Source organism: Mastacembelus armatus, chromosome 24 (assembly GCF_900324485.2).
Source record: "Mastacembelus armatus chromosome 24, fMasArm1.2, whole genome shotgun sequence".
NCBI lineage: Eukaryota > Metazoa > Chordata > Actinopteri > Synbranchiformes > Mastacembelidae > Mastacembelus > Mastacembelus armatus.
In genome coordinates, this window is record NC_046656.1 from 9,599,580 (window position 1) to 9,625,185 (window position 25,606).

Here is a 25,606-nt window from a genome sequence, read left to right on the forward strand (position 1 = left end):
GGTCATGACTTATGGGAGCTACAGCTGCAATACCCTCTTTGTTGTAGCCTGCTTTTTATCATTTTGCTGCCGTGGCTCAGCTCGTTGAATAAAAGTAATAAACGATAATGTACAATTAACTAGCAAAACAGTAAACAGTAGCAGAATTGGTGGCAGTTTCAGAAGTACTGGTTGTATTTTCTGTAATATGGGTCATGCAGCCTTTTCCTTAATTCAGCTCTGTTCAGATACAACAAGCTGCAGCTGAGCAGAATCTACCCTAAAGGCACTCGAGTGGATTCATCCAACTACAACCCTCAGCTCTTCTGGAACGCTGGCTGTCAGCTTGTGGCGCTCAACTTCCAAACCATCGGTGAGGGCAGATAGCGAAGGAATGTTTTTCACACTGCGTAAAACTTTTTTATTTCTTGATGCTATTAGAATTTGTCTAGACATCTGGTTTTGTAACACAAATGCATTTTTGTCTTGACTACATAGACTTGTCCATGCAGCTGAACCTGGGCATGTATGAGTACAATGGGAAATGTGGCTACAGACTCAAGCCAGAGTTTATGAGACGGCCAGACAAGCACTTTGACCCTTTTACTGAGAGCACAGTGGATGGGATCGTAGCCAACACGCTGTCTGTGAAGGTGTCTGTATATAGGTTATGTGAGATCTTTTCTTTGTGTAGCTCTGTCTCTGTGATTTATTGACTTTTTCCTTCCTTCTTCTATTTTGGTTTCTTTATTACTTTTTCCTTCCAGATAATCTCAGGCCAGTTCCTGTCTGATAAAAAAGTAGGCACATACGTGGAGATCGACATGTTCGGCTTACCAGTGGACACCAAGAGGAAAGCTTTCAAGACCAAGACGTCTCAGGGCAACGCAATCAACCCTGTCTGGGAAGAGGAGGCCATTGTCTTCAAGAAGGTGAGACGAAGTGTGTGAATGTTTAACGTGTGTAAAAATCAAGGTTAAATCAACTTTACTGACCAAGTCTGTTGACGCATAAAAGGAATTTCTAATATAAAATCTATTTCTGTAAATGCACAGGGGAATGTGTAAGCATACGTATAGAGTATATGCATATATCCAATAAAGGGTTTGAAGAAAACATGGAATGTAAATATTGCCTTTCAAAACAGCTTTCTAGCAGTGGGATTTTGATGTAATAATGAACGGATTTCATAAATTTTCCCCAGGTTGTTCTGCCCACACTTGCGTCATTAAGGATAGCTGTGTTTGAAGAGGGAGGGAAGTTCATTGGTCATCGGATTATTCCTGTGTCAGCCATCCGTCCAGGTAACAAAGTTTTGTTTTGACAAAATCTTTCCAAACATGGATTCAGTGTGATGAAGGATTAATTTAGTGTTAATTTAAAAAATGTTTTAATGTGTCCAAAGTCCACATATACACACTTTTCAGTGTTAATTTAACACTGGTGATTTTACTTTGTAGGTGGATCTTCTAAATTGTTATTTTTGTACTAATAGACATTCATTTTACTAAAACCTTGCAGGCTATCACTACATTAGCTTACGAAACGAGAAGAACCAGTCCCTGACATTGCCAACTCTGTTTGTCTATGTTGAAGTAAAGGACTATGTCCCAGACACATTTGCAGGTAAGTCATGTGATCATATTTAAACCAAAAATGTAAATATTTTGTACAGAACAAAAAGCGCACGTTCAGAGTCATGTTCAGCGTTTGGAAAAAAGGTTTGATCCCATTTGATCCATGTTCCTCAGATGTCATTGAAGCCTTGTCCAATCCCATCCGCTATGTCAACCTGATGGAGCAGAGAGCCAATCAGCTGGCTGCTCTCACTTTAGAGGAGGGAGGAGAGGAAGAGGGCGACAAAGAGGTGTGTATTGTCCACTATACTACTCTCTCTATCACACATACACTTCATCCCACATTGTGTCTGTTCGTAAGTGTATGTGTGGAAAGTTTTGTGCCACTGAACAGTTGCTGATGGAGAGGAGCCAGTCTCTCTGCCAGCTGGTTGTTACTCTCACTGTCAGGAATCAACTGCTTCAGAAATTTAAAACATATGGTAGGCAGAATTAGAAGATGCAGAGAGCATTATTATAATGCAGTCTAGAATAAAGCAGCATAAGGAGGTTTTTGAAATCTCCACAAAGTACTTTTCCAGCACAGATCCACATATACATGATCAACACACTTCATTTTTCAATATCCAGTCTGTCTGATAAAGTGTAAACCAAAGCTGCAACAGTATTATTACTGTGTTTCATTAAGCCTCTTCCAGTTTCTATAGACCATCATTCATTCTCTCCATATGCCCCTTATTTGAGATTTTACCTTGATACACCATTGTCTGCACGACAACATGCTAGTGTTGCTTCATGTGTGCTGGATACGCAAATAAGTACCAGCCTGCTAACACATATCTACTTTATAAGATAAGAGCACATACATTTATGTTTAAATTAGTTAGTGACCAACTGCAATGTGATTCACTTTAGATATCAACAATATGAAATGTAACCTTGAGCACAGGTTTCAGTGTGGACACAACCTAAGTGCCACAAGGCGTAGCTGCTTGACCTGCTGCTTTGTCCCAAGTGGCATCCAAAGAAAGACTGCACATGTAACATGTCACACTAACGCTCCATCAGCATTACAATAATGGCAGGAGAAAGGATTATTCTGAATTTGTTAACTCATAAATAGCTCATTTAGGGTAAAGTAGCAGCAGTCTTGATAAATGGTAAATGGAGTTGATGGAGAGTACAAGTAGTGAAGGATTAATGAAGGGGCAGTGGCACAGGGACAAGACAAAGGGGTGATATCAATCTATAAGTGACGATTTGTACGACTGAAGTTAGGACACATTTAGGGTGAGAGGCCAGACAGAACTGAGGGCTGTCTGACGATGTTCCAAAAGGTGACCAGAAGGAAGGGCTGTTCCTGAGGGGTACATTCATCTGATTTGTAAGCTGATATGATTACCCGTGAGGATGGCTAACAGAGAGATGTTTTCATGCTGCGACCATGGCAACAGTCACCGAAAGAGGTAGAGCATAGAAGAGCAGAGCACAGTGTAGGAGAATGAATGGAAAGAGAGCAAGAAAGAAGATCTGATGAGTGTGACTGTAATAGAGATTATTTAAAATTGCATTAACCTTTCAGAGATAGGAGTGTATAGTCCGAGATTCAACTGAGCCTAAGGGAAATTAAAATCTGCTGCACGGGAAGCAATGCTGAGAGTGGGTTACCAAAGATATGTCTACACACTATCCTGCGCGACACAGGTACAACGGGAGACTTCAGAAAAGAGCTATCCAAAAAAATCCTCTGTAATGTATTTTAAACTCTTCTTAAAGTATTCAAGGCTTTGTGAGAGTGAAGAAAAATATTTTCTGCTACATTGTTTTTTCATGAAATAACAGCAAAGGAATGTGTTATATAATAGGTACATGTGGCAAATATCTGTTTCACCACTGGCAAACATTGGCAAATGTGTGCTATCCCTTTTATTGTGCTTCACAATTAAGAGGCTCAAATGAAGGAAGGCAAATGAAGATGGCTGAAGATTGTATTTATATTATTTTGTATGAAGCAACTGCAGAGGAGTCGGTGGGAAAATGTGCATGTACAGATGAGTTGACTGGATTGATCCTAATGTCAAATCTATCATATGATGTGCAGGTGGAGGCAGGAAGTGATGCCCCCTCAGAATCTAAGGTGGACCAGAGGGTAACATTGCCTGCAGAGAACGGACTGAGCCACACACCCATCATTGCCCCGAAACCCCCATCGATGGCCGGCCAGACTCAGTCTGCAGGTGCTGTATATGTGACCAGCCTGTAAATCCCATCAGCGCATGAGCAATAGCCAAAATATCAGACAAAGTCCACTGAAAGTGCCTTGAAAGTTGGATGTGCATTTTCTTGAAACAGTACATTCTTTTCATAACCCTTTGTTTTAAATACATTTCATTTCAACATCAAAATTACACTACAATTGTACTATAAATGCACATGCCTTGTTCCTAGATGGGAAAATCTGTTTAATATTCAACCTCTTATTTTCAGCTTTAATAAAATAAAAATAATAAAAATAAAAGGATCATTTATCTGATTGGTTAAAGATAAAAAAAACACTAATATTTTAGTCTGGCTCCTAGATGATTTTCAGTCCATGTTTGTTTTGATGTTAATAAAGTTCTCTATTTCATATAAATGTTGCTTGTTCCCTTGTGAATTTGTTTTTTTGTAACTAGGCTCGTTGAAACCATCGATGAAGACTGAAGACATCATTCACAGTGTTCTCACTGGTAAGATAATGTTTTCAAAAACCTCAGCCTTGAGCACTTGCTCTGATATATCTGTTACTGACTTGCCTCAATTTTCATTTGAATCTTAATTCAAATGAAATTTGTCCTCTATCCCTTGTCTTTAGAATTGGAGGCTCAGACAGTGGAGGAGCTGAAGCAACAGAAGGGCTTCGTTCGAGAGCAAAGAAAGCAGTACAAGGAAATGAAAGAGCTGGTTCGGAAACACCACCGCAAGACCAGTGAGCTGATCAAGGAGCACACAGCTCGTGTGTCGGAGCTACAGAGCCAGCACCAGCGTCGACGTGCTGTCCTGCAGAAGAGCCACAAACGAGATGGTAAGAAAAGGTAGGTAGCCCCCCTCTTCTCCTGTTTAGACCATGCTGTTTGTCTTTGTCTTTGTCTTTCTGTGCTCTCTTCCTCTTCTAAGGGAATTTGCCAAAACACAAACATAAATCAACACAGCTAAGTGGTCAGTTAGTATTTTCACTAAAGGCATTTGGAATCAAAGAACAAGGGCATCTCTCTTCATTAATTCAAAAGATGAAAATGGACGTTTGAGTAAAGCACAACTTAACTGATAGTGTATCTGGATACTTTTTAAGGCTGTATATCAAGTTCTTTACCGTCCTCTACGACTTCTTTTCTGTCCTCCATCCACACAAACACCTTAAAATACACATTCAAAATCCATAGCTTCATATGGTGTTGCCCAGAAACACTACAGGGCAGATATTGACTTCTGGCTGAGCAATGCGTAGAATACAAATGAGTGCATAAGGTTTTATTCCAAGCCTCAAGGACACGTACTCGGTGTTCTTAGCACCACTGCCCGAGAGAGTTCTCTGCAAACGTTGTTTTAATTACCAGTAGACACACTGAGGGGATCCATGTAAAAATCTGAGGTTTAAAGCAAATTAATTTAATAAATAAATAAATATTACATCTATTTATTTACTTTATGCAGTTACCACTCCACTGACATTAATGCAGATTTCTTAATTTGCAGATGTTCTGTTTTTATGGGTGGCTGTGTGTCTGTGTGTGTGTCTGCAGTCGATCCGAACACTCTCTGTCGACCCTGGACCAGGATCTGTGTGAGCTGGATCAGGAGTGCAGCCAGAGGCTTGCAGAACTGAAGGAGCAGCAGCAGCAACAGCTCCTTACACTTCGCCAGGAACAGTACTACAGTGAAAAGTACCAGAAACGAGAACACATCAAACAGGTACTCACAAATGTTCAACAAATACGCACAGGGCAAGTGGGTTGGCTAGTTGTCAAATAGATGCAGTAGTAAGAGGATTACAAAGGAAAGCACATCTGCACTTTTTCATCTACGCCTCCAGTGTCCTTATTTACCTTCACTACTGACGCTAGCATGGACAAATCCCTTTGGAATATTCATTTACCGTTGTGTGCAAGGCTCATATTAACTCAAGAGCTCTGATAAAACATAAACATTTTGTAATGAATAAGGATAAGCATAATAATTTAAAAATTAGCAAGAGTAGGTATTAAGACAGTCCACAAATCTTAATTCTATGTCATCTCTGTACATTTGTTTGATTCTAATGTATGGCCACATACTTTTCTCTAATGAACCCTCACTAAGCTCTTACGTTGTCCGGGATAATATGCTGACTGTCTCCCACTGTCCCGAAGCTCAGAAAGGCTTACACACATTAACTTCATCAAACAAATGAATAAACAAAGACGGATCACTCCCTGTAGAACATTACAGGCTTTGTTTTCCTGTTTGTGCACATGTTCTGTGGTATGGGGTGGAAAAATGAATGTGTTCTGCTCCAGTACACCTGCACAGCTGAGGTGTCAGAAAGGTTTAGTCGAGCTAAAGAAAACAAGCATTGGAGAGGAGATCACCTGTGCTCTTAGAGGGCGGTCATGACTTAAATCTTAATCGGTGTAGCTGGATTTGGAATGAAAAGTGGACTAAAATGCTTAGAATAAAAGCAGATGTTTTTTTTCCCCCTCTGTTTTCTTTCTTACTGTCACATTATGACTCACTCTCTGTTTTTCCAGTTGGTTGAAAAACTGACCACTATAGCAGAGGAGTGTCAAAATGCTCAGCTCAAGAAGCTCAGAGACATCTGTGAGAAGTAAGATTTTGTTCAGCAATTCATGCAAACACACAGGAGTCCAACATTTTCTTTCCTTTTATATCACGCTTTTCTTTTTGTGTCGCTGTACACAGAGAAAAGAAGGAGCTTAAGAAAAAGATGGATAAGAAGAGACAAGAGAAAATCAATGAAGCCAAATCTAGAGACAAGAATGTAACAGAGGAGTAAGTCTTTGCATTTGACCAGGAATATGGTCTCTTTCTTTGTGGTTTCAGATGTTATATTTATATAACCACTAGATGTCACTAATTACCATAGGTTTAGTTCCATTGTGGTCCCTTGGTGTGACTGGGTAAAATTTTCCCCACAGAGAGAAGCTGGAGATCAATAGATCTTTTGTCAATGAGGTGGTGCAGTACATCAAACGGGTAAGAGAAGACATGACAGAGAACTTAAAGTAATTAATGTATACTATCATGACTAAATTGAAAGCTGCGGAGTTGTGCCAGTATGAACAGTATGAATTCAGAACAATTTATTTATCAAGCTATACATATGCCAAGAATGCAAAGACTTAATGGTGTGTATGTGTGTGTGTGTGTGTGTGTGTGTGTGTGTGTGTGTGTGTGTGTGTGTGTGTAGTTGGAAGATGCACAGAGTAAAAGACAGGAGAGACTACTGGAGAAGCACAAGGACATCCGCCAGCAAATCTTGGATGAAAGGCCAAAGGTAAGAAAATGTTAAATGAAGCTTAAGCATTAACTGAATATTTATTCGTGAGGCTGATACTGTACATAGTGAGATTTTTTTGTGCTATCACATGAGTTACTGGTGTATTGCATGGCAGGCTCTAGCATCAGGGTGTTCAGGGCACATGGCCAATATTAATTCATTTAAGGCTTAATGTTGCCACTAAAACAGTACATGTTATTTCACTCAGCCACACTCAGTATTTAGCTTTTTATATTTTTTTATAAATTGTGAAGGGAACAAAAAGCTTGACCTTGACACAAACTCTCTAACTAAACACTCATTTCTCATCTTTACCACTGGGTGGCGACCTGGGCCAGGTTTAGTGAGATTCTGCACTGTTTGGTGCTTCTGTATTAAAATGTATAATGAATATTGTTGAATATGAAGCTTGTTGAAGCCACTGATTGCAAAATAACAGTTGAGTGTTTTTCCACTTAAGCCTTCCTGGCCAGGCATAAATGCCAGTTTCTGGTGTACTTGATGTGGTTGCCTACAGTATAAACAGTATCAATAGGTGAAAGAATTGTTGGATTGTATATTTCTGAAGATTGATTTATTACCTTGTTACATAGAGCTTCTTTGCTGTGACTCAATCAGTCCTTGGCTGTTACATAACGCCGTCTTGCCACCCTGTTATATGCTATATATTTTCAAAGTGGATGCTTCATTGTGTTTATTGAACTTTTACAAGGTCTGCTTTCGCTGTAGAAGTTTCACAATCCCCATCCTTGTCACTATAGCTGTCACTGTAGCAAGACCTTACAGCTGGAAAGCATTAAGACGACTGCTGCTTTCCAGTGTTCAGCTTTAATATACATGTGCATCGGCGTGGCAGTAATAATAAAAAAAGTCATTAGTACAGTGCAGATGACTATAAATTATTGCATATATATGCTGTGTGAACAACAAAACCCATGTGGTTGTATTTCTGTAATGTAGCTGTAATCAGCATAACATCGTAACAGAGGCAACAGATTGGCCTCAGTATGGTGAAATCACACCCCAGTCGGAGTGCTCGAATTTAATCCCGCCTGTTGATGTGGCCTTGAGCACAAACCAGAGAATAAGGGGGAGAAATGTATAAAATCAAATCAAATTCACAGTTTGTTCTATTAAATGCATGGCTGCCTGAGGAATTAGAGTAGCACACAACTTTGTTCTGGCCCCAGTCAGGAGGCACAGCTGTCCTACTCGTAAGAGATTTGTAATACGAAGACATTTAGCTGATTATCAACATGCAGTTTGCCATGATCAGAGATCAAACCTCAGTTTATCATTGAGCCACTAAACACAAAGTAGTCATTTTCTCTATTAATCTAATGCAGTATAACCCATATTATGCATAGCACTATAATGTTGGGCTCATGTTTTTACTTGTGTTGTCAAATGAAGAGGGTTGTGTAGATTTGCTGTATCTACTGAGACATGAATCAGGTTTCTGATGAAGTTACATAACCACCCACTCTCAAAGGGACAGCGCCCTTTTTCTTTGAAACCACCTCGAGTTGACAACGTGACAAAAACTGTAGCTTTTCCACACTTTTCCCACAAAGGTTCAGTAGGGAGAATAACAAGCTGAACAGCAGGTAGTGTTAGAGATGACACATTAGTCTTGTTAACTAATGTATGTTTTGGAAATCAATCAATCTGTCAAACTGCACTCATTTCTATGTGATCCTGTACTGACTGTCATCATCTTTACATTGTTGAGTTGCTCGAGCATCTTTGTTCATAGCACCATGATAACAGTGATTTCATAAGTCAGCACTGAATCAGTATGAGCTGTATGAAACAGTGTCGTCATGGTTTAATCAACACTGAACACTGAACTAAGTAGGTTTCCAAGGGTGGGAAGCTGCTGTTTTCTTTTCCTGAGCACTTCAGTGTTGCGAGCAGATTTCCTTCTGTGGGCGGTCACTGTTTTCCACAAAATTGTAACTGATTATTCAGCACCTGACCTGCTGCACAGTCACTTCCCAAATCGACATCCGGACACATGGCAAATGTCATTGCCTGAAGAAGCCTATTACATAGTAATCAACCTCATCTGCAGTATTTGTACTTCTGCAAAATGTATAACAGATCAGAGGAGGTCAAAGGACACAGCTCTGGAGACAAATGTCTCAGGCTGTGTTTGTTAAGAAACTTCTGCTCGCTAACCACAACACTGGACTAACAACCAAAATTAAGGAAACATTTTTGCGACAAGCTGTAGCTATATGGTATTAAAATACTGTGACAAAACAACATAGTTCATACTATTCCTAAGAGAAACATGTCTTGGGAAATACTGCTGCATAAAGGTCTATAAAGCCTTTTGTAGCTGCTAAGGTGAAACAACAGTGGATGATTTTCAGAGCAATGACAGCCTCCAGCTTATGGCCAACACTGGGCTGGACTTTTAGTGCTTCTTACAATATTACTCACCTGCAGCTATACAATTGTTTTCACAGAGACCATGACTATTCCTGAAGAGACTTAACCAGAGGTTTTCTGTATGAGTTAGCCTTGACAGATATCAGTTCCACACTTAGCAGCTAGTTCTGTTGTCTCAGCCAGTTTTGTCTGTATAGCCCTATAGAGGGAGAGACCAGTTTTTTCCTATAAATGTTGGTAATATTGATCTGTGTGAAAGTTACCAGTCCTGCTTAATAGTATGTGGCTGCATCCTTGGGTGAGTCACTGAGCCCCAAACTGCTCCTAATAAGAAGGTCATTAGCCTTGCATGGCAACCCTGACAAGATCTGCATGTGTGTGTGTATGAATATGAAGCATTGTGGAACACTTGGCTCTTAATAATAAAGCTGCTATGTGAATGCTGTCCATTCACCATTGATAAAATTCCCCCAAATTATATTTAGGGCAGAAAGATATAGTTGGCAGCCTCATTCCTAGTAAAAGTATTTATTAAAAAAAGTCATTAAATCATTGGGTGAATGTAAACAACAACAGATAGATGGACACATATGATCCACTTTGAAAATTCCAGTGGGTGCTAATGAATGTAGGCATAAATAACCAAGGCAGAAATGATCTCATTTTTTGTGTGTCTATTTTGTTATGTGTATGTTGGCCTTTATGAATCACAGAGAAGATACAACATACTTTCTCTCTCATACAGTTCTGACCCAATTTTTCCTCTTGGCTCAAGGCAGCCACTAATGGACAGCTATAACCATCCCTGGTGGAGACCCCGAGAGCTGAGCAGCCCAAAATAATAGTAGTTGTGTGTGTGTGCATGTGTAGCGACATGTATGTGATATACCAACTAGCTAAAGTTTCTTTGATATACAACTAAGCAGCTAACTGACTTTATGAGAGACAATTTCCAGGGGCTGTGAAATATGACAGATATGTTGGCTCCAACTTCAGCATTATTAGGAACCTGCGTATATTTTTGTAAGATTCTGACGTCCTTGTTGGCGATCGTGTGAGGGTCACATTCTACATCAAAAGAGCAGAGAGAGAATGAAAGTGAGACATGGTGAGATTTGTCGTCACTCGCAGCACGTGGCCTCAGGTGTCACTGTCCTGTCCTGCTAATGATCCAATCAAAATGCCCCCAGGAGACAGCGGCACCCAGCATGATGGCAAATGTTGTTTTGGCACACCTCAAGATCCTTTAGCCTGTCGTGTTTCTTCTTCTTCTTTTTAATTCATACTGTGCTTGCAGACACAAGGTCTCGTTCACTTTGCCATATGTCCATGTTTTATTTTTGGCGTAGTACTAATTGTCAAAGCAAATGAATCCTACTAAAGAGGTTTGTATTTTGAGACTGACATCAACAAATAGCATTTAATTTGAGTATGACTTGACTAGCATGTCCTGCCTAATATTTCAGGTCTAGTATGGTATGACTTTAAGTTTCATACAGTTGTGTATCTCATTCTTGTTCAACCAAATTAGATAGATGTGCATCTCGTGAAAAGAATTCAAGCCTCTGAACGTTGTTTTGATTGGACAAGACTAAAGGCTTATCAGGCCATGTTGTTATTGCTCTGTACTAGTCATCCTCTCCACACCACTTTTGGCTGTGAAAGGGGTATGAAATTGTGAATAGGCAATATGTTTCACAGCAGTGTGCGTTGGTGTATGTGTGTGAGGTGTGAATGTACGTTGTTGTGTAGGAAGCATCGTAATTCTTTTCCTGCTTAAATGAAAAGAAAAAAAACTATATGATGGTGTCTCCCCACTTTGCAAGCTTTGAATCCACACACAGAACAACGCATTTATGCACACGCACACTCATTCGTTCAACATGCAGGATCCTGTGCAGTCGTCATGGAAACTTGAGCACCCCCCGCGCCCTCCCCCCTCCCCCCTCCCCACCTCTCTTCTCCTGCTCTATCCTTCATGACTCTCTGCAATCTGTTAATTTGGAACTGAGCCCTCATGACGAAATCCCAGGGATGGTTTCTGGAGGTAGAAGAAAGCAGGAGGAGGGGGGAGATAAAGAGAGGGGGGCAAACAGGTTGGTGAAGGAGGTTGGAGGTCTGGAACTGAAGAACAAGTATGTGACTCGCTTCTCTTCTGTCTCTTTCTGTGTCCCTCTCTCTCTCACTGGGTGTAGGGGTGGGCACTCTGTTCCCTCATCACAGAGTTTGATCTGCATCATCTCTGCCTAGTGGGTTTGCATCAATAATGCACTTGTGCGCACACGCGCACACACACACACACACACACACACACACACACACTACCCTACAGGGAACACTGTGTGCGAACCAGAGGCACTGAAGTAAAATCCATTGTGTATATGTGAGTGCATGTGCATGTTGCATGCTCGGTTACTCTTCTGCTCTGTTATGCTAGCTGCTATTTTAGATCAGTGCACGAGGGTTCATTATGAATGCTACATGTGCTAATGAAGCTCTCCAGGGTTATGCTCTGTCTAAGGAACATTCACTAAAGAACTCCTACAGGAAACTATCCTTTCTACCATATGGATTTGAAGTTGCAGATGATGTTCAGCCTCAGCTATTCTTAACAGTACATGTTGCATTATTGTGTTACACCAAATTAGATTTTTCAATAATTTCCAGCACAGCTTCACAGCAACAGGATAAATATAATGGAACTGGTAGAGAAAAGTCAGGAGAAACTAATTCCCCACATGCCTGCCCTCAAGAGACTGCAAGCTGACACGCTGCAGGTTTTTAATGCTGCACTAATTAATATTTAACATTAACAATAGCTCAAATAACTACTGTACATGTAATGTGAAAGGGGTCATTTGTAGTGACAAATCTATACATAACAAATCTGTAGTTTCACTCAACACTGCAGAGCCTATTTCATTTCATTGCCCATCTAAGTGACCTGCACCTACTGTTTCGGTTGCCGCTCACCACCATCAACCTCCTTTCCATCAAGGCATCAAACCACAGACATGGAAGCTTTAACAGCCAAGGCTTCAATTTAGCTGCCAAAACACATCTACAGATAATACAAATACTAATGTTTCTCTGTGTGTGCTGGAAATGTATATAAATATGTGTGCTAACACAAAGCAACGTTACATTATATGTTTTATTATAAAATAAAACATCCATCACTATGATAATTGATGAAAGTTACACATTGCATTTCAAATAACAGCATATTTTAATGTTTAATGCTACATGGTACGTGTAGTTTTTTTGTAGATGGCATCCCATTCACATCTGAATTAAAAACATCAAGACACCACCAAGCAAATTTCACTGCTAACCTTTCCGTGTGAACCAGTCCTTTTAGGGGAAACACTCGATACTCTTCATGCATAGTAGAGGTATGCAGGAGTGCTTTTTAAATTCCTGGACTTGAAGAGAAGAACCTAAGAAAAACTCCTGCAAAGCAGCAGATGAATTATCTGAGCACAGTCAGGAAAGGGCACTGTCACACACACAGATATGCAGAAAGAGAAATGGTGGATGGAAAAAGAGCACCTAACCTATTCCAAGTAGAGGCTGCGTCTGTTTCTTTATCATTATTTGTGTCATCCTTTCTCTTTTATTAAGTTACTGTGGTTCATTCGCATAGTTCTGACCAATACAGTTAAAGAATGTGAATGAAAAAATGGCATTCCCTGTACTGTCTGTTCTCTCCTACTCTTTAAAATACACACACACAGCTCTGGGGTTGCCCACCAAACCACCTTTTTCCTTCGAAAAGTCTGGTGACAGGGTGGTGACCTTGTCTTATCTCTTGGACATAGGATCTTTGGTTTAGTCTTATTGGTCTTTGTTTGGATATGCATGTTATTTCAAGGACAGGACACACACACCTATACACATCACACAAAATCTGATTTCTCTGCTTAGGGGCTTTCAGCTTCATTGAAATGGCTCAAACGGGAGCAGGCACTGGATAAAAACATCCATGACAGAAAAGCTCCTGTTTTCCTTAGATCATCTTATTATGACTGCAAGATGAGGCACAGTTAACATAAAAGCAAGCTGTAGATGCCGTGCAGGTTGTTGCTGGTTGAAGGCTTTTTTGGTGGTGGTGCTGCAGCAAGCGTTATGTCATGTCTCAAAGCAAAGAATTAATTTGGCTCTTTGGAGGCCTTCTCTGCTTCCCTCGATAGCTTCTCAAAACGAGGACAGCTGGTGAAGAAGGTCACTGAGTGCTGTATTTTAAGAAAGGAAGAAGAAGTGTGTGTGTGTGGGTGTGTGTGTAGGTGTGTGTGTGTGCGTGTGTGTGTGCATGTAGTTTGTTGACAGATGACAAACCTTCAGAGATGAGAGACAGATTTAAAAGCTGGCTGGAAAGATGCTGCTGCTGTTGGTTGGTGTCCAAACAGAAACTGGACCACACGCACATACACATAGACACATATATATGCATGCAACACAACATGTGCATGTAGAATACACCAGCAAGTGCACACTATTTTGACCTTGGGTGTCATTCAGTTTTAACAGTAGTCTTCCTTTCAAAGAGACCTAGAACTTAAAGCATCACGCTTGGCCTCATTACACTTTAAAGATTTGATGCTTTTGATGTTCCAAGTTAGAATTTAGTTCAGTCAATTTTAGCATGACGAGAATGAACCAAAACTTTGCTCCAGCAGCTCCAGGAAGCTTTAAGTTTTACTGATGCCTTCACCCTGTACTCGTGTGCTGATATTTCTTCACTGCCAAGCTGATAAAACGTCAGATAAAAGGTAGTGATCATAAAGCCATAGACTGGGGAAACTCTCAATAGATTGTATTTAACTGTAGGTGTCTTTAACAGGAGCTTTAATTAAACTATTCCTTGGTGAAAGCAACGTGCACCCAAACTTCAAGCCGTGTGCTTCCGAGCTGTTGATTAGATACACAACAGACGCGCATACATGCGTGCGTCTTAATGAGAAACACTTGGTGCCCTGCCCCCTTCTCCCACCTCCTTCACATGTGCCAGGGTGTAAGATGAGAGAAAAATGACAGCTTTAATCAGAGAGTGCTTGTGCCTCAGCGGGCAGGGTAAAGGCAAGCTGCACACGTGCACATACACACACACACACACACACACACACACATACACATTGTGGAGATTGTCCCACCCCTAAGTAGGTCATGCGCAGTGCAGAGCAGGGAGCGAGAGAGACAAGCTGTAGTGCATGTTTAACCATCTGGTTGTGATGTGCTGGATGTCCGCTCTGTGAGACCCACTGAGAGAGTGACAGAAAGAAAGGAGGAAAAAGAGAGTGAGGGAGAGGGAGGGAGGCATTTTTCAGAGAAGGTCACCTTGAGATGCTGTGCTTGGTGGGGCTTTAGCAAGCTCGACTGTACCACTAACAGTATCAAACAGGCGTGAGTCGGGCTCCTCATTTCTCAGTAGCCAATGGATTTTTTGTGTTCTATCACATGTTAACTATCTCTGAATTTTAATGGAGAACTCTAACACTTATTCTTCCAACATAATTTCCACAGCAGTAGCCTTACAAAAAAAAAGAGATTTGTTATAATTAGGGTAAATCTATTTTTACATATGCTATTTAGAAAATGTTTTTAACTGGTTTAGTGTAACAACTGTGAGTTGTTGCACAGTTTACAGTTTATAATAAAGTACAAAATTGTGATTAAAAAGTTAACATTTTCTTTGTGTAGGAAACTTTCAACAATTAATACCCAGCCCAAACTCATAGATAAGTACTTATAATCTACATGACCCAGTATCAGTCCAGTTTATTGTATGTCTCTGCATTTAAATGCTGTCAACATGAAGCACTTGGTAACAATGCAACACTCACAAATAAAATGGATGTACTAGGTCATAAAGTGAAGTAGAGAGCGCAGAACACTGGGACGTCAAAAGAGCAGGATGGCAGTTCTTGACCTTTATTCTCTCTCCTGTCTTATTTACTTGTTCTTTAAAGGTTTTGTGAATATTTCTTAAATGAACCAGGGCTTTTGTCTCCCAGCTTTGCTGTATTGACTGGAGGTTTTGTGTAGGTGAAATCATCCAGGGGAATCAGCTTTGTGTTGTTTAGCTCTTTCTGTCAGAAGTCCTTGCAAAAGCATGTATGCATCTCAAAACACTTTTCAGGTTTATAGCGTCATTAGTATTGCTGACCCTGAGCCGGTCCAGCATGTATTCCCTGTTAACACTGTGTTCACATTTGAGTTAGAAGTTAGGTCTGAGTCTGAAGTATGGCCTTATTCGATTAACACGGGGGTCTCAGACAAAATATGGATCAGAGATAAATCCTCTCAGAGCTTGCAGGTGTTTTCGATCTTTCATAATGCTGATGTGACTGTATTGAGCTGTTGAGACTCTGACACCATTCATCTTAGCAGCTTTTCTTTTAATTACTGCTCTCCCATGGGAGCCAGCCGGGTAGTTAAACAGAGAAATCAGCATTACAGCAATTATTGGCTCATAATGAAATGAATACAATCTTGTCATCTGTAATCATTGGGGGAGTCTATGCCTGGGAGAAAACAGTTTCTCCTATCTGAGTTAGGAGAGGTAGTGTCTGTTACATGGATGCAGAGGACATCCTGGTTTAGCTCAGCTGTGCCTGTTCACTGCTCAATATCAAGGTCCAAGGCCCATCTATTTTATCTATCTATCTATCTAATTTCTCTAATGAAGCAGAACTCCTGTGAAAATAATCTTTGGATAACACTCCAAGAGGAAAAAACGTCTTGGATTCTGTACTGCATCCAAGACATTTATTGCCCAACTCTGAAGACAAACAATTCGAAAATGTGCACACCACGTTAAAGGATCATGGAAATTTGTTACTTACAGTACTTGCGATGCAAATAGGCTGTTTGTTGCTGCTGTTCCTGGACTCAGCAGCTCCATGACATGTGGTTGTTACTGAGTGTTGTGATTACTCACTTTATCCTCTGCTGGGTGCTACTTACATGCAGAGGGTTTAATGCAAATAGGTGAAATTAGCTGTTAAACAAACCTATTGGTCACCTTAATGACCTTTACGTAGTGTACATAGGGAAAGTCAAGTGATCATCCTTCATGTACAGTCCTGTTTACCAGCGTAACTGTGGCCAACTAAATGGGGAGGTGGTTAATTCTCTTGCTGGAGGGAACATTGAATGTAGCTTGTAAGAGTTGGAGAGAATTAATGATTTATTTTCCATTACCTCCACAGGGAAGTGAGCTTTTTCTCAAAAACTAGTGTGGCTACCAAAATGTTAGTTGTGTGACTATAGGGACACAATCGGAGCAGTTTTCTGTCTTGACAAACTTGGTGAAGATCATGAACTTCAGAAATGTAACACAGTCCAGATTTGAGATTTAATCCTCTACCCTCTCCTACTGTATCTCCTTGGTTTATGTGCTTTTTCTTCCTCTCTAGCTGCAGAGTGACTTGGACCAGGAATACCAGGACAAATTCCGTCGGCTACCTGTGGAGATCCAAGAGTTTGTTCAAGACAGCAGCAAGGCCAAACTTAGCGACGATGGCGTCCACGGAAGTCTTGTTGCGTCCTCGACCACCGAGAAGCTCAACCACAAGGCGTCACAGTCAGAGGACGACATGGAGGAAGGCTCATCGGAAAGAGTCTACGACACACCCCTTTAGAGATTTGACCTCAATGCTTTGCTTCACACTGGGACACTGATTGGTGGATGTGTTTGTGGCCACAGATCTAGGATCAGACTGCCTCAACTTTGGCCCTAATTTTAACCACTGGGAGGATTAGGTCAGATCTGAGCCTGAACTGGTGAGTAGAGGTCCTCTCTGCATAGAGTGCAGTCTTGTCCAGAAAAATGTTTTATGTAAATAGTAACTTTTTGTGTATTTGTATGTTACCTGTATGTTGTCGTCTCTTTCAGTACGGCCACAGGATGTGTCACAAAGCACTAATTAATTGCAAGATCTAACTTATTTGAACTATTGCACAGAGAGAGTAGTTTCTTTTTTTATTTTTTATGATCATGATATTGACAGTCGTAGCGATCAGTGAGGTGTGTGGTGCCAAGGTTTTGAACTCACTTACATTGTCATTTAAGTGGAGTCGATTTGTACATTTGTACTGTAAAGAAAACACCACATATTTAGCCTTTAAAGCTTCCATCTTTATAAGTCTTAGGGTCATCTTTACATATTTGCACTGAAGGCTCTTTACATAACTATGTAACTCTTTAACCCAGAGGCACTGGTGGCTTGCTGGTTCTCAATTTTGTTCTCACAGAACTAAGCCTATGTGTTGCTGCTATTTTGTTTTAAAACCCATCGTTTTTTTTAACAGTTGTTGGGTTTGTATGATATTTTGCATGGTAATAGTATGCAGTCCTCTGTCATTCTTTTTTTGTTTGGGTAGTTTTTAACATGTTGTGTGCAATCCTGCCTAGAGAGGAAGTGAAGGGAAAGTGTGCTGTACAGTATCTGCATGTATTTGGATTAACTGTAAGCATTACAGTACCTCCGTAGCAGAGATGTTCGTTAAAATAATAAGTCTGTTTTCTCTGAAACAGTTTAAAGTAACCTGCGAAAGAAGTGGACCCAGTGTGGCTTGATACCGTAAGCTGAACTGAACTAAAATAAGTAACAACAAACATTTTTTGTTTTTTTTTTTTTTTTAGGTCCAACATTAGCTAGCTCAAGTTAACAGCTTGTTTATTGTATTCTTTACCTTTGTCCCCATGAATTAAAACAGGAAAACTAGGACACCTAAACAGAAGAGGATCTTGCTGTAGTTTTATAGAAGTGGACTTCCTCTTAACTGGTTCATGTGTACCTACTGGGGAATGTGTATGCCATTCCCCAATTCACAGAGCAGATGCCCGGGACCACAGGAAATATGTCACCCCTTGGCATTATTTTCAGTATTCACCCACAATTGGTAGCTCTTCTTTGAAATGGGAAAAAAAAAAGTTCAGTTATTTTTAGGCAGCCTTCAAACGCTCAGTTTATATCTGCAAAACACCAGCCTTAACATGATCTCATGAATAACTGGACTATTTCCTCTTTCATGTGTGAACCATAAGGAAGTGTTTTTTACTTCCTAACTGTCCAGTGCCATTTAACTCACAGGTGTCATCTGATATCAAATCATATTTCAGCTGATTTTCCTTTAAAAAAAAAAAAAGGATTACCTAACATGTAAGTACAAACTACTTTTAAAAACGATATTGATGTGAGAGTCCTGTGCCTTTGAATAGGTTGGCCTTGTTTGATGTTGAATGTGTGAAATGCATCATTGTTGAAATTACATTATATAATATAAAGCTGTCTGATATTGAATAGACCGTGTGCACTTTTAGTACAGTTCCACTACTGAGTAATGCTTGTGATGAGCAGTATTTGACAATTGTCTCATAAGAAATGCGAGACTTCCTATTCCTATGTCCACTTTATTTAATAGTCCTCCCCTTCTCATCAACTTAAGTGTATGCACTCTGGAAATGTAAATGTATGTATGACATAAAGGATAAAACATTAAGTTGATTAAAAAATACATAGTGTAAAGGGAAATTGCCTGTAATTAAAATAAATGTGGCTATTATTGTACTTTGCTTAAGATGAGTTGTGTGTCTTAATTTGCCATCGGTCATCTTTATGTCGTTTTTTTCATGTTTATTTTTTTATCACCTTAAACCTCTACACGTGTGATATATTTTCAAAATACTGCCATACATTCATCATTTTGAAGCCATATTTTCTCAGCTTTTTCATGTTGTATGTCTTATTCTTTCATCCACTCCTTAACTGTGGATTGATTGCATTTTCTTTGCCTTACAATGTGTCAGTTGTTATTGTCCTATCACGCTTTCTGGTTTTACTTGAAATAGAGATTTCATTGTTAACCCACAGCCTTCGTAACAAAGGCTGTATAATAATGGTAAAGAAATAAGAGCACAGCAAAGAAGACTGAAAACATGTTGAAAAAGATTATGTAAATGCAGTTGCAAGAAAACCTCCGAATCCAGCTCTAGAGAATGTGTTTGTCAGTATGTGTGTATGCACGGTCTGTATGTCACACTCAGGGGCGGGAGAAGCGAGGGAGGCCCTTTGATGATCCACTCCTAGGTAAAGCACCTCCATGATTTAACCACTGGTCACCACCTGAGGAGTGAGCAGCACTGAAATCATAGTTTTGATTATTAGTGGCATAGTTTTCTACATCACTCAAATCTGCTGTGGTATTGGTCACTATGCTATGTGTGATAACGCGCATGTGCACGTACATGTTTGTGTTATACATCCTGTGCCCATTTGACTTTTCTTGTCCCTCAAAAGTCAAATGTGTGTATGTAGTACTATGTCGCACCTGTAGTATGTTTTCTGCCACAGGAATATCTACTTTTCACTCTTTAACATATTACACATTGTGTGAGTGCTGGTGTTTTCTGTGTGTAAGCCTAAACGTATCTGTGCTCGTACTCTGGGTCCATGTGCTTGTGCATGTGAATTTTCAGCTGTGTGTGGTGGTGTGTGGTGAGTGTGTGTGTGTGTGTCTCCTGCTCCTCAGCAGAGCAGAATCCCAATAGGCCACAGGAGATAAGACAAGCCTGGTCCAGTCGCCCAGTAACAACCACCATGACCATTCAGAGGACTCCATGCATGCCAGCAACTAGGAAGTGAGCTAATTAACCCCGAGTTCAGGGTGGAAGGAGAGTGGCTTTTTAATAAGATTCTCTGGCTTATATAAACAGTGACGCCCCTACAAACTCCCAGGAATATTATCACCCTGCGCCTGTCCATCTGTGGCTGTGATGAGGAGTAGGAGGTGTCCTGTAACTGGGCTTTAATGAGGCACACCAGGACAGCAGATGAGGAGAGGACCACAGAGAGCTGCTTAGAAGGTACAGACACACACACAGACACACACAGATCGACACATTTACAGACATGTCCACTTGAATGGATTTTCATGGACTACTTAAATATAGTCTTAGTCCACTCCACATTGCTCATATATAATAATCCAACCCTAATCCTAAACCCGACCACACCCTAAAGTGTCACAGCAAAAACTATGATTACTTTGTGCTTTTGTCCTAAGGACGCTGCAAACATTTTTAGGTGTTTTGGGCAAAAATGAAATCAATAAGAAAATAAAAACTACAAAGCCTGATGGGGTGTGAATACTTTCAGGTCACTCTATCACTGCAAAAGTTGCTGTATATGACAATGACAAATTAATGTGCTGCCTAGCTGTCTGGGATCTATAAGGAGAAACAGCACTGAAAAACTTCACCCGAGGGGTTAGATCCTCAAATAGATGAGTTTATTTTGATTCTGAATTCATGTATGTAGAAAAATTGGGATAAACTCTGGATCACATTTTAAAAACAGAAAAATCAGCTACTGAATCCCTGCAGTCCACGTAGTGATGCTATGATAGAAATGGGAGTGAGCGCACGGCAGCCTCTGTAAGACGGGCAGTGCCACACGGTGCCACCACAGAGAGGAGGGGGAGAGTTTGTGTCAGCACACTCCTCAGCTGCTGGAGGAGCAGGGAGGAGCTGGATCTAGATCTGCTGGATGACTCACTCTGTCAACGCAAGGCGCACTCATTCACTCATTTGTGCACGCTTACACAAATCGCGCGGGCACGTTAAGGGAGAGGGAGGGGGAGGACAGGGGGAGGGGGGTGCGCGCGCTGCCGAGCTGGAGAGTTGTCCCTAATCAAAGCGCACCGGGGCCGCTCACTCTCCACTGGAGGGCGGCTGGTACAAGAGCACCGGGGCACTCCGGCAGCACGGAGACGGGAGAGAGCAGCCGCCGCCGCCGCCGCAACAGCAGCAGTTACAGCAGTTACAGCAGTTACAGCCACACAGACAGAGACAGTCCCGACCCGGACGCTGCAAACCAAACCATCCTTTCTCTCCGCCGGCGGATTAAACCCGTCCCCGTCTCCGACACCGAAATCACGTAAGAAACAAACAGCCTTTGTCAATGTCACGCTGCCATGCGGACACTAGTGTAGACTGCGCTTAATCCAACCTGTTTAGCTGGTTAGGCGGATGCAGCGGACCAGGACCTTTGATTCAGGTGTCTCTGTCAGGCTCGGACACCACATCCTCTCCCCGCCTCACTGTCACAGCTGGAGACAGCAGCCTCTGCTAGCTAAGCTAACGTGCCAGATGCATCATTAAAACAGACCTTTGAGCAGCCTTATACCACGTTCACTGCCCCTTTTCTCGGCGCAGCGGCTTCTCCTCCAGGTAAAGAAGCTAAAACAGCGAGCCGTCGCGGGTTGCTGACACATTTAACCGCAGGTGTGACCGGCGGACGGCTGCGAGGCTAGCCGCCGGAGCTAGCTGATAGCGGGACACAGTGAAGCCAGCCGGCCGATGACAGTGGCCATAAAAGTCAGCGGACACAGATATAGGACACGGGCTTTTATCGCCTTATAGTCACACTGGGCTTTGTACGCTGCGGTTTGCTGCTCTGTAATATTTACAGCCTGTTGACCTGCTGGAGACTTTTACCGTCATGTTAATTTAATATCGTTAAACTGATACAGCAGCTGAGAGCAAGGTGTCAACGATTTACTGTAAATACTGCAGATAGGAAGTCAACTGTTGTAATGTGTGTCAAATATCACACGGAGCAGAAAGGTAATATCAGTGTGTGTTTTCAGTCTGTTCGCTCTACTTGCACCAGGTGAGTGAAAGGTGTGTGTGTGTGTGTCTGTGTGTGTGTGTGTGTGTGTGTGTGTGTGTCTCTTGACATTAACTATAGGTGAAGTCAATGTCATCTTTCTGTCTGGACCTTCTTGCCTTTTTTTTTTTTTGAGGTGCTTTCAGAGAGCTGGTTTCTATTTTCAAAACCTGTTTTAACACAAACAGCCAGGAGGAAGAGAGTGTTGTTTGTTCAGGAATAACCTATGGGTTACTCCGTAGGCTTGTTTGCAGTGCAAATAGCCCATAATCTGTTTTGTTGAGGGTTTTGTTTGGGTTCACAACCTCCAGAGTTAGTTGTTGTATGGGCATAAATGGTGCCTTAATAAATTTGTTGCAGTGACTTGTGTTTGTTCACGCTGACATTTGTCCACCTATACATCATTATATTTACACAGGATCACTTCCGGCTTGTAAAGGTCTTCACAGGTGTGTTGCATTTGTTGTTTGGCCACTTTTTTCTACAGGTTTTTGGCCGTGGATCTGTTGTTGTAACATGGCAGAAGGTTATCGCCCATCCATCTTTCCAGAGTCTGTCCTCTGCTGCATATGAAACTGCCATTATGTAAAGAAAAAGAAACTCTGCTCTGGCTTATTGACATTGTCGCATAAACGTTTGACTGGTGATTACGGAGGCAAACATTACCCTCTGTCGCAAAATAACAATCTCTTACCTGTGGCTTAAACCCCGACTGTAGAGCATTTTGATGAATAGAGGTGGACTAAGAAGCTTAAAGGTTAACTGAGGATGTACAGGTGTTTTTTTTTTTTTTTTTTTTTTATTATCTTTGGGCCAGATCATATTGTGTTATGTCTTTGGTGCATTCAGTGGTCAGTGCTTTTAATAGAAACTTCAGGTAACTGTCGGGCAGCACTGCACAGTACAGTGTTTGTTGAGTAATGGGATGGATTATCACCTGCTGTTATTAGTTATAATGTAACTGACTGCACTTTTTTGTATCCTCTTTGTTTTTTATTATCATGCTACAAAACAACTGTTTTCAATAATCCAAATTTAATACTTTAGATCTTATGAGCGCTGCTGGCCCACTTTCGTGAGCTTGTCTTTGAGAAATGAAATCATTTCCATCAGTCCCTTTTTGGTTGTTGTTTTTGCTCTAAACAGTGAAATCATCCCCGGCCTTTCCCGTTTGAAACATGTTGCATGTATTTTACTGTAGGAGGTGTGGTTGAGATTTCATTTACTAGTCAGAATTGGATGGATTGAAGTACATTGCTGTATTCTTTTCAGCAACTCTGTTCACTGAGTCCCAGAGAGGAAGCAAGAAAACTAGATGCTGACACTTGGATGAAATAAAGAAGAAAACTAAAATAATATCTGAGTACTGGCACACATAATGCTAAGCCCAGCTTGGCTTTACAGTCTTAAGGTTTACAAATGTGGCTGTGTTGCAGTCATATTAGGATCATTAGGCTAAGAAATGTGTCTAAGGCACACATTGACCCATGTTATCCTGTGGGATGTTTGTATTTCTATGGTGAGCCTGAATGTAGCTCCAGGGCTTGTTCCAAACCACTGAAGTAAGAAAATCTTTTTCTCTGTTTGTGGCATACTTGCCAACATTATATTGAACTGTTCAAAGGTTAGAGGTTTATTCTGGTGGGAATCCATTCTTCTGCCTGTACATCTTAAACGCTGGGATCTCTGGTGTGCTCTTTTGCTTGCTTTCCCTCTATATGTGCAGCTTGTTTACATTTTCTGATTAGACAGGCCTGGTCTTGATTGTCTTCGTTCAGTACTACATCTTTTTGTTTTTTTTGTTTGTTTTTTTGAGGCTATTACATTTTTAACACAGCACACTTTCTGGTTTCAGCAGCCTTTACCACCCTGTCTGTCATCTTTATGGCTGTGTTAGGGGCAGAGAGATCTATGAATGTGGAAATAGAGATAGACACCCAGATGGCTTGGTAGACCAACAGAAAAGCCGACTGGCACTCTGACTGCCAGCCCTAATGTTGTGGTAGTATGTTCAAAACATGTTGAATCACACCTCTCCACGTGTCCATTCTTATTGTTAAAGTCTGGCTGTTGTCTGAGGCTGTTGTGAAGCTGTTTATCGATATTGTAAATTACTTTGTTTTCTTTGGCAAGGGAGTAGTAGAATGTGGTATGTGCTCATCTCTCTGTGTGGTTCTCTGCTCCTGCCCTTCATACTGTATTTCAGGGTTTTAGATCTCAGTCAAATAAGTCCAGATTCAGGCCTCTGTGATTTATGGACTTTTCTCCCCTTCTTACCGTATGTCCTTTTTTGTCTTTTGCAGGACAAGACATGAGCTTCTCCCCCTGAACATTATTGATGCTAAACTGGTGAGTTTTGGTCTTGTTCACCACGAGAGATCAATGTAGGAATACACATTTCTTTCTCTTGTTAATTTTATTTAGCCCCACTTAGACTAGGTTTTGTCTAACAGCACGGTTGTCTAATAACCATCTAGTAGCAATTGGTAAAGAGACTCTCTATCTAGAATTTAGTCTAACACAGGCTGCCTCTTTAGTATTAGTTTCTACTTTCCAGAGAATCCAACTCATGATTGCTTATTACTGACCAAGTTTGCATTAAGCCAGTTGATTGATGTGGATGCATAAAGTATATGCAACATTTCTTTCATTTCAACATTTCTTCCTGTAGGCTTACCTGACAAGTTATATAATGTGGACATCTCAGTGTGTGCTCTAATCTTTGGAATGACGCACAACAAAATATGTTTGAAGCTAAAAGAAAATAAGAATTATTTTTCTGCTATTTTAACATTTAGCACTGAAGTCCATCTGACTTTTATTTTGCTCATTAGAGAATACAGATGCTTTTCTCTCCCAGGCATTCCACATTGTAAGCAAGTTGGACTGCGAGCTGGAAACGACTGACATTTTATTGGAATTGTGTTGAATGATGAAATCAAGAGGCCAGTGTTTTTTGTTTTTTTTTTACTATCTTTCATAGAAGACTGATGCAATGTTTGCCTGGCCACAGCCAGATATCATTTATTGATAAGCAGATGGTGTGGCTGCTGCAGAAACTGCACTGTGGCAAAGAGGTGATTGCTATCTAAAATACGTTCTGTATTAATGATGTCATCCTCTTTTAATCATGTAATGTCTAGCATGAAGGCTGTGTTGGCAGGGCCCGATTAATTTTCATAAAGGCGAGAGATATACATTTTCATTATCCCTAAATTATGTTTGCTCCATTGTAAGTTTTTCTTTACAACAACAATGAATAGGAAAATATTGCTAAAATTATTTGGAGGTTTACTTATTGATTTTAAAAAAACAAAAGGTGAGATGAATAATAATATTCTAATAATATTTTTTCAAGGTCTGGTTGCAAAAGCATCATGGTGCTGCATAACAGGGGTCAAAGACAAGGCACACAGAGATTTCATAATCCTAAACTATTTATA

The 25,606-nt window shown here is 40.8% G+C and overlaps 2 protein-coding genes across 6 annotated transcripts in view; both read left to right on the plus strand.

Annotated features, from left to right (window-relative positions):
- Positions 1 to 18,920, plus strand: part of plcb1l (phospholipase C beta 1-like) — a 92,266-nt gene extending 73,346 nt beyond the window's left edge. Inside the window, exons 19-33 of one of the 2 annotated variants that reach the window (XM_026318272.1) lie at positions 228 to 352; positions 478 to 632; positions 747 to 911; positions 1,184 to 1,283; positions 1,501 to 1,605; positions 1,731 to 1,846; positions 3,658 to 3,793; positions 4,232 to 4,285; positions 4,411 to 4,630; positions 5,339 to 5,507; positions 6,323 to 6,399; positions 6,495 to 6,584; positions 6,731 to 6,788; positions 7,003 to 7,089; positions 16,908 to 18,920. In XM_026318272.1, coding sequence (XP_026174057.1) covers positions 228 to 352; positions 478 to 632; positions 747 to 911; positions 1,184 to 1,283; positions 1,501 to 1,605; positions 1,731 to 1,846; positions 3,658 to 3,793; positions 4,232 to 4,285; positions 4,411 to 4,630; positions 5,339 to 5,507; positions 6,323 to 6,399; positions 6,495 to 6,584; positions 6,731 to 6,788; positions 7,003 to 7,089; positions 16,908 to 17,132 — 1,882 coding nt within the window. In that variant the 3' untranslated portion in view covers positions 17,133 to 18,920. Of the gene's footprint in view, positions 1 to 227; positions 353 to 477; positions 633 to 746; positions 912 to 1,183; positions 1,284 to 1,500; positions 1,606 to 1,730; positions 1,847 to 3,657; positions 3,794 to 4,231; positions 4,286 to 4,410; positions 4,631 to 5,338; positions 5,508 to 6,322; positions 6,400 to 6,494; positions 6,585 to 6,730; positions 6,789 to 7,002; positions 7,090 to 16,907 lie in introns of those variants that run through there. The other variant, XR_003296321.1, reaches the window with a different exon arrangement.
- Positions 18,921 to 20,236: 1,316 nt separating this feature from the next.
- The window catches only part of plcb4b (phospholipase C, beta 4b), a 58,675-nt gene continuing 53,305 nt past the window's right edge, over positions 20,237 to 25,606 (plus strand). For 2 of the 4 annotated variants that reach the window (XM_026318275.1, XM_026318273.1), the window contains exons 1-2: positions 21,185 to 21,431; positions 24,467 to 24,512. The gene's annotated coding sequence lies outside the window, so the exon portion shown is untranslated. Of the gene's footprint in view, positions 20,360 to 21,184; positions 21,432 to 21,559; positions 21,725 to 24,466; positions 24,513 to 25,606 lie in introns of those variants that run through there. The other 2 variants (XM_026318276.1, XM_026318274.1) reach the window with 2 other exon arrangements.